Raw genomic sequence first — 12,636 nt, 5'->3', positions numbered from 1 at the left:
AAAGACTCTTTGAAATACCTGTTTTATAAGTGTGAATAAGAATTTAATGACTGTAACATATATGGAAATATATTAAAATCAATTACAGAGGGTTCAGCAAGATTGAGTTAGTACTAATTATCTAAAAATATTCTGGGATGCCTGGGTGGCTCAGTTGGTTGGACAACTGCCTTCGGCTCAGGTCATGATCCTGGAATCCCGGGATCGAGTCCCACATCGGGCTCCCAGCTCCACGGGGAGTCTGCTTCTCCCTCTGACCTTCTCCTCGCTCATGATCTCTCTCACTGTCTCTCTCTCAAATAAATAAATAAATCTTTTAAAATATTCTTGGGTAATCTAGATCACCTTTATATAGTTAGACTTCAACAACTATAAAACTTAGCTGTCTATATGACATACAATATTTCTTTCCTGGGAACTCAGAAAATATTTCTTGAAATGGGAAGAATTGGATGCTTACGGGTGTTACTGGGGAGTACACTTAGTTGTAAGGAAGATGTTAAATGGTTGAGCAGAACATGTAGGTATACAGACTTGAGGAATGTCCCTCCTTTCAGGATGGCACATACCGTGGAGAAAACCTACAAGTTTGGTAGTAAATGCAGGAGATAGGGGACATGTGCCAAATTTACAAAAATACTTTTAAAAGGGCTCAAAAAAATGAAATCTTGCCATTTGCAATGTTGTGGATGGAACTAAAGGGCATTATGCTAAGTCAGATAAGTCAATCAGAGAAAGACAATTATCATATGATCTCATTGATATGAGGAATTTGAGAAACAAGACAGACGATCATAGGGGAAGAGAGGGAAAAATGAAACAAGATGAAACCAGAGAGGGAGACAAAGAATGAGAGACTCTTAATCTCAGGGAACAAACTGAAGGTTGTTGGAGTGGGGGTGGGGTTGGAGGGATGGGGTGGCTGGGGGATGGACATTGGGGAGGGTGTGTGCTGTGGTGAGACTGAGAATCACAGACCTGTACCCCTGAAACAAACAATACATTATGTGTTAATAAAGTAAAAAAAAAAAAAAATCAAGGCACTTTAAAAAGAAATTGATGGAGAGTCACTGTGCTATTTACTATGTGTCCCATTAAATAGACTTTTTCATATGAATTTATAAAAATGAATATGATAAAGATTTCCTCTTAAAAATATTAGATATTTATTGATGAATTACCCTTGTTTTAATTTTCTTCTGTTTAAAAAGAGACTATCTTAAGTCTAAAGAAGAGATACCACATCGTACCAGTTGATGCAAAAAGCGTTTGACAAATTCAATATCCATTCATGATTAAACTCTCAACAGACTAGGAATAAGAAGGATTTCCTTAATCCGATGAAAGGCATTTACAAAAAAACAAAGGCAAGCATTACCACTCAGGGTGAAAAATCGAATGCTTCTGCCTAAGAATGAAAACAAGGCAAGAATGACCACTACCACCACTTTTTTTTTCCCCAATTTATTTATTTTCAGAAAAACAGTATTCATTATTTTTTTCCCAATTTATTTATTTTCAGAAAAACAGTGTTCATTATTTTTTCACCACACCCAGTGCTCCATGCAAGCTGTGCCCTCTATAATACCCACCACCTGGTACCCCAACCTCCCACCCCCCCGCCACTTCAAACCCCTCAGACTGTTTTTCAGAGTCCATAGTCTCTCATGGTTCACCTCCCCTTCCAATTTACCCAAATTCCCTACTCCTCTCTAACGCCCCTTGTCCTCCATGCTATTGGTTATGCTCCACAAATGAGTGAAACCATATGATAATTGACTCTCTCTGCTTGACTGATTTCACTCAGCATAATCTCTTCCAGTCCCGTCCATGTTGCTACAAAAGTTGGATATTCGTCCTTTCTGATGGAGGCATAATACTCCATAGTGTATATGGACCACATCTTCCTTATCCATTCATCCGTTGAAGGGCATCTTGGTTCTTTCCATAGTTTGGCGACTGTGGCCATTGCTGCTATAAACATTGGGGTACAGATGGCCCTTCTTTTCACGACATCTGTATCTTTGGGGTAAATACCCAGGAGTGCAATTGCAGGGTCGTAGGGAAGCTCTATTTTTAATTTCTTGAGGAATCTCCACACTGTTCTCCAAAGAGGCTGCACCAACTTGCATTCCCACCAACACACTACCACCACTTTAATTCAACATCAAGCTGAAAATCCTAGCCGGTGTTCTAGGTTGAACTGGGAAAGAGAGGTATACATGTGGGAAAGAAAGCAAACTGTCCTATTTGCAGATGATATGATTGTGTGCATAGACAATTCCAAGGAATGTCAAAGGAAAAAAAGCTTGAACTGGTAAGTTTGGGAAGATCACAGGACAGAGGGTTAACACAAATTGATCATATTTCTGTATAACACCAATAAATAATTGGGAACTAGATGTTTTTTTACCAAGACAATATTTCAGAACAGTTTAAGGTTCATAGAAAAATTGAGGGGAAGTACAGAGATTTCCCCACTATCCCCTGCCCCCACACATGCACAGCCTCCCCAGTTATCAACATCTCCCACCAGAATTAGAATCCGTGAAATACTGACACATCATCCCTCAAAGTCCATAGTTTGTGCTAGGGTTCACTCTTGGTGTTGTACGTTCTTTGGATTTAGACAAATGTGCAGACATGTACCGTACAGAGTATCTTCACGACCTCGGAAATCCTCTGTGCATCACCTGTTCACCCTTTCTCCCTCGAACCATGGTGAGCGCCGATCGCTTCACTAGACCCGTGGTTTTGCCTGTTTCAAATGGCATGTGGTTGGAATCGTACAGTATGTTGCCTTTTCAGATGAGCTCTTTTACGTGTGAATACTTTAAGGTCTCTTCATGGCTTTTCATGGCTTAATAATTTGTTTCTTTTAAATAGTGAGTAATGTCCCATTGTCTGGATGTACCATTTATCCCTCACCTGCTGAAGCACATCTTGGTTGCTTCCACCTTGTGGCATTTACGAATAAAGCTGCTATAAACATCCATGTACATAATTCGATACAGGGATTAGTTATCATTTTATTTAGGTAAGGATCGAGGAGTGCAGCTGCGGGTAGTATGGAAGAGTGTGCTCAGATCTGTAAGACACTGCCAGACCGCCTTCCAGGTGCTGCACCATGCTGCATTCTGAGCAGCAATGGTCGGAGTCACTGTGGCCGCACTGGCATGTTGTGGAGTCAGTGTTCCAGGTTTTGGCCAGGCTGACAGGCGTGGAGTGGTGTCTCGTTGTTGTTTTAAGTTTTGCACTTCTCTGATGACATCGGATAGAAAATCACATGCTTATTTATAATCCATGCATCTTCTGTATTGAAGTACCTGTTTAGGTCTTTTTTAATTGTTTCGTTTTTTGTTTTTTTTTTTAAAGATTTTATTTATTTATTTGACAGAGAGAGATCACAAGTAGGCAGAGAGGCAGGCAGAGAGAGAGAGAAGAGGAAGCAGGCTCCCTGCCGAGCAGAGAGCCCGATGCGGGACTCGATCCCAGGACCCTGAGATCATGACCTGAGCCAAAGGCAGCGGCTCAACCCACTGAGCCACCCAGGCGCCCCTGTTTCGTTTTTTTATTGTTGAGTTTTAAGAGTTCTTTGTGTATTTTGGATAGCAGTTTAAATTTGTCTTTGCAAATATTTTCCCTCAATCTGTCAACTGTCTTTGCATTCTCTTGACGTTGTCTTTACAGAGGAGTTTTTCATTTTAATAGAGCCCAGCTTATCTTTGGATACTGTGTCTAAAAAGTCATTGCCAAATTCAAGGTCATCTAGATTTTCTCCTGTGATCTCTTCAATGAGTTTTATAGTTTTGCATTTTACATTTAGGTCTGTGGTGCATTTTGAGTTAATTTTTGTGGAGCATGTAAGCTCTGAGTCTAGATTCATTCTTTTACAGGGGGATGTCCTGTTGTCCCAGCACCGTTTGTTGAAAAGCCCACTTTCTCTCCGTTGTTTTGCTTTTGCTCTCGTGCCAAGGATCAGTTGATCATATTTATGTGGGTCTATTTCTGGGCTTCCTGTTCTGTCCCATCAATCTGTCTGTCTTTGCTTTTACCAGTACCATGCTGTCTTGGTTACTGTAGCGGTATAGTAAGTATTGAGGTTGGGTAGCATCAGTCCTCCACCTTGGTTCTTCCCCTTTGATATTATGTTGATTATTCTTGGTCTTTTGTTTCTGTGTATAAACTATAGTATCAGTTTGTCAACATTCACAAAATAACTTGCCAGAGTTTGGACTGGGATTGCATTGAATCTATAGGAAACTAATTTTAAAGTACTATTTAAGTACTATTCACAGTACCTCTAAATTTAAATATATATATATACACACACACATATATATATAACACTAAGTAAATATATATTTATAAACATATGTAAATAAGCCTAACAAAACATGCACAGGCTCTGTTGCCTGACAACTACCAAGCACTGATGAAAGCAATTAAGCCCTAAAAACATGGAATGACATATCATGTTCATGAATTGGAAGATGCCATATAGTGAGTATATTAATTCTCATTAATCTATTCATTTAATGCAACACCAATCAAAATCCCAGAAAGAGTTTTTGTAGCTATAGACGAGGAGATTCTAATTTTTATATGAATCAAAGAAACATTCTGGCAAAAGCATTTTTTAAAAACTTGTAAAAAGTCTCAGTAAAGAAATAGAAGCTGTAAGGAAGAACCGGTGGAATTTGAGAAACTTAAAAAATGCAGTAATCACTATTAAAAATTCAGAGGATGGCTCAAAAGAAGAACAGAACAGAGGAGAGAATTCATGAACTTGATAGAACAATATAAATTATCCTATATGAACATCATAGACAAAAATAGGACTATTACAAAAGATCTAACATCAGAGTCCCAGAAGGAGAGTATAAAGGGTGAAGCTGAGAAAGTCCTCAGAAAAATAATGTCTGAAAATCCTGAGTTCAGTTAAAGACATAGACAATAGATTAAAGAAGCTGAGTTCTGAATAGGATAAACCCAAAGAAATACATTCAAGACACAATGTAGTAAAACTTCTGGAAACTAAAGGCAAAAAATTAAATTAAAAAAAATAATAATGAAAGCAGCCAGAGGGGAAAAATGTATTAAATGCACATTGCGAAATGAAAGAAGCCAATCTGAAAAAGCTATACGATTCCAGCTATATGACAGTGGAAAGAGCAAAGCTGTGAAGACAGTGAAAAGTCTGGTGGTTTCCAGGATTTGAGGTGGTGGAGAGAGGGAGGGAAGAATAGGTGGGGAACAGGTGTCGTTAAAACAGTGAACTGCACATTTCTGATACCATAGTGATCGATCTGTCTGTTACCCGTTTGTCATTTATCTGGTTGTACATTCATAAAGTGTGTAATCCAAAACGTGATCCTTAACGATAGACTTCAGTTATTAATAATAATAACGGCTCATAACTGTAACAAATGTACCAAACTAACGCAAGTTGTTAACAATGGGAAATAACTGGGATGGGGGAGGGTGGGTGGTGGTGAGACAGGTAAGTAAAAACTTGTATTTGGCACTACATTTTTCTATGAATGTAAAACTAGCCCCAAATAAAGTCCACTAAATTTTTCCAAAGATTTTTATTTTTTTAAGAGGTTCCTTGGGATGCCTGGATCCCAGGGTCCAGGCATCTGCCTTCAGCTCAGGTCATGATCCCAGGGTCCTGGGATCGAGCCCTAGGAACCCTGCTTGGTTCCTTTGCTCAGCGGGGAGCTTCCTTCTCTCTCTCTCCTCTGCCCCTCACCCCCTGCATGTTCCCTCTCACTTTTTCTCTGTCAAATAAATAAATAAAATCTTTCTGAAAAAAAGAAAAGATTTTATTTTTAAGTAATCTCTACACCTAATGTGCAGGTCAAACTTAAAATCCTGAGACCAAGGGTTGCATGATCTACAGACTGGGTCAGCAAGGTGTCCCTAAAGCCCACTAAATTTTTAAGTGATTTTTAAATCAAAACAGTCTCAAAAACTTGGAGAGTACTTGTCTGCAGTATACCTGGGATGGCTACAGTAAGTTCTCTACACAGAACGGAAATGAAAGAACCAAAAGGAAGGAAGAATGTGGCAAGAGTGAAAATACAGGTAAATAGGATAGATTTTTTTAGAAGCCTCTCAAAGGGTGTCCCTTCCCTTTTACTCCCCCAGAGGAGGAGAAAAATGATCATCAGTGGCAAAGGGCAGCTGGAGAAGCAACATCCAGACCCAGCTTCACTCTCAGGAAGGGACACTGTATCTCCTCCTTGTGGTTTTGGGTGTTCTACACATGGAGAGAAACTTTTCTAGGAACAGACTGTAGAGATGATCCCTGAAAGTATGGTCTTGATAGATTTTCTAAATTATGTTAGCTGGTTGAAGCAGACATTGTAATACTGTCTAATATCCCTCAGTACATAGAGAGAGAGATGTAACACAATTCTATTACAAATGAGGAAGAGTAAAATGATGTAAAGGGAGGTGAAGTTGCCACACTTTTTTTGATCAGATAAAGTGTTGACACAATAGAGTAGTAAATTATATATCCACAATGAAATCTCTTAAATAAAATGGACCAGTTTCTCCAAAAGTACAAACTACCACAATTCACCCAATAGGAGATAAGTAATTTGAATAACCTGAAAACTATTAAAGAAATGGAATTTATAACTTAAAAACTCCCAAAAAGAAATCTCCAGATTAGCTTTATTCAAAAATTATAGCAAATGCTTAAAAAATAATTATCAATAATATCCTACAATTTTTTTCACTAAATAAAAGAGAATACTCTCCAACACATTCTATGAAGCCTATATTACTATGATGGCAAAATCAGACAAGCGCAGCACATACACGAAAACACTGTGGACAGATATTCTGGGGTAATGTGGATACAAAAGTCTTACCAGTGTATTAGCAAATAGAATCCCACAGTGTACACAAAGCATATACATTATGAGTATTGTGTTTATTTCAGAGAAGTAAAGCTGACCCAGTATTTGAAAATAAGTCAATGCTATCTGTCATATTAACAGGCTAACAAACAAAAATTCATCATAGAATACATTAATGCAGAAGTAACATTCCAAAAATTTAAATTCATTTGTGATAAAAACTCTCTGCAACCTAGAACGGAAGAAATTTCCTCAAATTAGTAAAGAGCATCTACAAAAATCCTACATCTACCATCATAATTAGTGGTGAAAGATTGAGTTGTTTTCCCTTAATGTGAGTACAAGAGATGTCCATTCTTCTGTGATAGCAATGGAAGTTCTAGCCAGGGCAGTAGGGCAAGAGAAGGAAACAAAAGCCATACAGATTGGGAAGGAAGAAATAAAACTATACCAATTTTCGGATGAAATGATCATAGAAAATTCCAAGGAATCTACACGCACAAACAAAAACATCCTAGAAATTAATGAGCTTTAAGGTTCTCAAGATACAAGATCAACATACAAAAATCAACTATACTTTGACAACACCATCTACAGTTGCTAAAAAAAAAAAAAATACTTAGCTATAAATCTCACAAAACACATCCAAGACTTGTGTGCTCAAAACAACAAAGTGCTGTTGAGAGAAGTCCAAGAATATGTGAGTCAGAGGAGAGGCATACTGAGCCCATGAATGGGAAGACTCAACATAGGAACGCTGCCAGTTCTCTCTAGATTCAATACAGGTTTTGGGGCGCCTGGGTGGCTCAATGGGTTAAAGCCTCTGCCTTCGGTTCAGGTCATGATCTCAGGGACCTGAGATCAAGCCCTGCATCGGGCTCTTTGCTCGGCAGGGAATATGCTTCCCCTCTCTCTCTGCCTGCCTCTCTGCCTATTTGTGATCTCTGTCTGTCAAATAAATAAATAAATAAATCTTCTTATAAATAAATAAATAAATACAGGTTTAATGCTGCCTCTCTCAAAATGCTAGTACTATAAAGCTTTGTTACAGATATAAATAATATTATTCTAAAATTTATATGGGAACCTCTTCCCATATAGGGAAGAGGACCTGTGTACATTTATTCACAGATGACATGATCATACATGAAAAAGCCCCCTTTGTAATAGCATGGAAAAGAAAAAAATTCTTAGGAATAAACTTAACCATGGAGGCAAATAATTTGTACACTGTAAGCTATAGAACATTGGAGAAGGAAATCCAGAGGATGCCAATAAATGGAATAACATCCCATATTCATGTATTAGAAGAATTAATATTGTTAAGATGTCCATAATACCCAAAATGAGCCACAGTTTCAGTGCAGTTCTTATCAAAGTCTCAGAGACACTTTTGCAGAAATAGGAAAATTTATCCCAAAATGCATATGGACTCTCAAGGGATCCAAATGGCCCAAACAGTATTGAGAAGAACAGAGTGGGGGGGGATCTCACACTTAGAAATCTAAGTGTGGTACTGACATACAGACAGTTATATATACCAATGGAATGCCCAGAAATTAACCCTCGCTTATACAATCAACTGATTTTCAACAAGGATACCAAGACTATTCAGTAAGAAAAGGATGGTACAGATGGGGTTGGGAAAACTGGACGGCTACATGCAAAAGAATGAAACTGGATCACTTTCTTAGACCATACACAAAAATAAATTCAAGATGGGTTTAAGACCTAAATGTGAGACCTGAAACCATAAAAACCCTAAGAAAATATAGGCAGTAATCTCTTGGACATCACCCTCTGCAACATATTTATGGACATGTCTCCTCAGGAAAGAGAAACAAAGCAAGCATAAACTATTGGAAGTAGACCAAAATTTTTTAAAACTTGCACGACAAAGGTAACTATCAACAAAATGAAAAGGCAACATGCCAAATGGGACAAGATACTTGCAAATACTATACCCAGTAAGGGTTAATGTCCAAAATATATAAAGAACTCATGCAACTCAACACCAAAAAGCCAAATAATCTGACTTTAAAATGGGCAGAGGACCTGAATAGACACTTTTTTTCCCAAAGAAGACACACAGATGGCCAACAGACACATGAAAAGATGCTCTATATCACTCATCATCAGGGAAATGCAAGTCAAAATTACAGTGAGCTCCCACCCCACACCTGTCAGAATGATTATTATCAAAAAGGCAAGAAATAAGTGTGGACAAGGATAGGGAGAGAAGGGAACCCGGATCCACCATGGTGGGAATATAGACTGGTGCATCCACTATGGAAAGCAATACGGAGCTTTCTCCAAAATTTAAAAATAGAAGTACCATGTGATCCAGTAATTCCACTGCTGGGTATTTACCCAAAGAAAGTGAAAATACTGATTTGAAAAGGTATCTGCACTCCTCTGTTTATTGCAGCATTATTTACGGTAGCCAAGACATGGAAGCAGCACAAGTGTCCACCAATATGAAGGGATAAAGAAGACGTGAGTATAAATATCTCTGAATAAAAACAGAGAACACACTGGTGGTTGGCAGAAGGGAGAGGTGTGGTGGGACGGATAAAGTGGGTGAAGGGGACCAAGAAATACAAACTCCCAGTTACACGCAGCCATGAGTCATTGAACACTACATCAGAAACTAGTGATGTGCTAGATGTTGACTCATTGAATTTAAGTTAAAAAAATAATAAATAATAAAAACTCCCAGTTATAAATAACTCATGTAGATGAAAAGTGCACATAGGGAACATAGTCAATAATTTTGTAATAGTAAATTACAAGTAGGCTAGGAAAACTAAATTCATACCGTACCTGCAAAGCTTCCATAAAACCTGCAACTATTCCCTGGAAATTAAAGCACTCTGTTGCCAAAATTTTACATTGAAAATACGCATGTATGTGAAAATAGTGAACAAACTCACCAGTATGTAAGCAGGCCCCCCAGTGGGTACTGAAACCACACATAGTATCAAACCTTATATACATAAATACATTTTCCTATTCGTACACACCTGTGAAGAAGTCTGCTTTATAAATTAGGAATGGTAAGGGATGAACAACAATAACAAATTTGACCAGTTTGAACAATACACTGTAATAAAAGTTAGGTGAATGTGGTCTCTCTCTCTCCCAAAACATCTTCTTGTCCCATCCCTTCCCTTCATCTTGTGATATGGGGGATGCTGAAGTGTCCGCGGGATGAGATGACATGAGCTGAATGCTGTAGGCCCTAGGCTCGTGGCCTGGGGGCCTCCTGAGCACCTGTCAGGCAGAGGTCACCTGCCCGGGAGCCTGGTTGGCCGCAGATGGCTAAGACCCTGGATTGGGAAAGGGGACGCCGTAGAAGCATCAGGGCCCAGACAGGCTCACTATAATGGAGACACTGCGGTGGTGAGACAGGGCAGGAACTCAGACATGCCTCCAGAGGAGAACCGACCTGTAGATCTAAGCGCACGGGCCCAGGCATGCCGGAACACCACTCGGAGCGAGGGAGGCGTCTCAGCACTGCCCGCTGTGCAGGAGCAGGGACTCCATGTGCGCGTGCTTCATGCCGGCTGAGCAGTCCCCAGCTGAGCACTCGTGCATGTGACGCCAAGTACAAGAAGGGGGCAGGGGCGTCCCAGGGGGAGGACAGTGTCAGTCACACGGGCAGTGCCTTCCATTTCATCCTCGTCTCTCTATCTGACACGAAACTGGCTGCCTCGTGGGCAGTAGACCTGGGGACTCATGGTGGGTTATTCCTCTATGATGGAAAAGCTTCAGTCACTGAACTTTTAAACCAGTAAGATAAATGGTCATCAAAATTTTGGAGGCTCCGAGCAGAGCAGAATTTGCAGGTAAAGTCTGGCACTGCTAGAGGCCACACTGGAGCCTTCCCGACTAAACCACATGTATGCCTCACACAGCCTCCGGCCCAGCCCCTGGCCCCAAAGCCAGCAGCAAAGAACCCCTGCCCAGATTAACCGGGGTGCAGGGGCGCGGTGTTTCTAAGCAGGGAGCGCGTGAGCAGAGAGGCACCGACCCCTTCACCTTCTGCAGGAAACATTTTCTCTTGCAGAGACTCAGTCTCTGATTAACGTGAAGGAAGAGCCAATGAAATGTTGTTTTACGCGCCATCGTATAGAAGAAGAGAAAATATTTCCAGCTATGTTTATGTTTACATAAACATATATTACAGATAGTTTACTGCTTACTAATTACACCGAGCCTTGGACTGGATGCTCCAGTGCAGGTTCCTGCTCTACCCTGATTCCCGAGTGCTCGGAGCGGACGCAGTCGCGAGCTGCTGTTCCTCAAGAGCCCATGGAGGCTGTGTTGTCTGTCACAGGCTTTGAGGAGCGGAGTTCTCCTGTGAGCACCAAATCCCCCAGCACCACCAGTTAACCTGAGGACCCGCGAAGGGACCAGGGACCGTGCCAGCCCCGCAGTGCTTTCCATGAGGAGAGACATGGCGCCATCTGTCTGACCGGGGCTCGTACTCCCTTTGCCGTGTCACACACTGACAGGGTGGGAGCCAAGCTCTCCCAGGAGGCACCTTAACGGGGTTGGCTTCGTCTCCACTGTGTGAGGACAGAGATGCGGGTCCAGAACTGATGTAGAACTTGATCTCGAGGTTCTGTTCAAACATGTTCTCAACCGGATCTGTCTAGAAAAAAATGAAAAGCAGTAGCTCAGTGCTTAGAGTTCATGGTTCTTAATGTCCACCGTGAACATTACAGTATTTCTCAGTAAGCAGCTGTAATTCTAGCATTTTTGTTAGACGTGTTTGAACACATGAGGCTGCTGCCATCACGCTGCCGCCAGGAGCGATCTGCTCCCACCACGGCACCGAGCGCTGCTCCACACGCTCCCGCCTGCCCTTCCCCTAGGAAGCACCAGGACAGGGACCTGGGAGGCTCAGCCCGTGGGGCGTCTGCCTTCCGCTGGGGTCGTGATCTCGGGGTCCTGGGATCCAGTCCCGCATCCGGCTTCCTGCTCAGCGGGGAGCCTGCTTCTCCGTCTCCCACTGCCCTCCCCTGCTCATGTGCACTCTCTCTCAAATAAGTAAAATCTTTAAAAGGAAGGAAGAAAAAGAAAAGAAAGTGCTAAGAAGTCGAAAGAAAGGTGGATTCCATCCAGAGTGGGTAACCGAAACGTGGACTAGAAACTAAAGAGGAGAATTCTGCCCACGGGTGTCTATTGCAGGTGTCCCACTCGGGCATACGGATATTTTGAATTAAAGGCACTTGAGAAAGAGTCGGGGCGCGGCGCACAGGACAGTCTGACCCTCCTTTGTCCTCCTGAAAGCAGGCAATCTTCTCCCTGTGAAAGGTGCCCTCCCTGTCCCAGGAGGAAGGAGGACATTCCTGTCACCAGAGAGGGTACATCTGGGGCCAGGAAGGTGGTGCAAACAAGCCTCGTCACACTAGCCCGTGTCTTCCAGGTTACTTCTTCCCCGTTCACTGCCTGTAGCTCCAACCCCTTATCATGAACATGTTCTTGGGCAACAGACCACAAGCTCTTCAGTCGGGCCGAGTAATTAGAAGCAGAAATCATTGACGATGCGCAAAGCAACGCTCTCTGCTAGTGAATTACTCCTGAACTTGTTTTCCGTTCAGGGCCGCTTCAGATACATGGCTTAAATCCCCAAATGTCCTGGTTTTTTCATTTCTCAAGTTGGAGACAGTGTCTTCTGCCATTAATTCGTGTGACCCTTTTTGTGAAATAGGACGCACAATTCACGTAGTACTTGATGGGTGCCTTTTTGGCG

General features: G+C 41.4%; 1 protein-coding gene and 1 non-coding gene across 2 annotated transcripts in view; both read right to left on the bottom strand.

The window, feature by feature from the left end:
- The window catches only part of LOC122905387 (serine/threonine-protein kinase MRCK alpha-like), a 50,150-nt gene extending 39,797 nt beyond the window's left edge, over positions 1–10,353 (bottom strand). The window contains exon 1 of the mRNA XM_044247004.1: positions 10,324–10,353. Within this exon, the coding sequence (XP_044102939.1) occupies positions 10,324–10,353 (30 nt within the window). The remainder of the gene's footprint in view (positions 1–10,323) is intronic.
- LOC122905607 lies at positions 6,116–6,329 on the bottom strand. The gene has a single exon (XR_006384369.1). It is a non-coding gene; the product is annotated as a small nucleolar RNA U3 (small nucleolar RNA).
- Positions 10,354–12,636: the final 2,283 nt, after the last annotated feature.

The sequence above is a fragment of the Neovison vison genome, chromosome 4 (genome assembly GCF_020171115.1).
Source record: "Neovison vison isolate M4711 chromosome 4, ASM_NN_V1, whole genome shotgun sequence".
Lineage (NCBI taxonomy): Eukaryota > Metazoa > Chordata > Mammalia > Carnivora > Mustelidae > Neogale > Neogale vison.
This window is presented reverse-complemented; position numbering and strand designations above follow the sequence as displayed.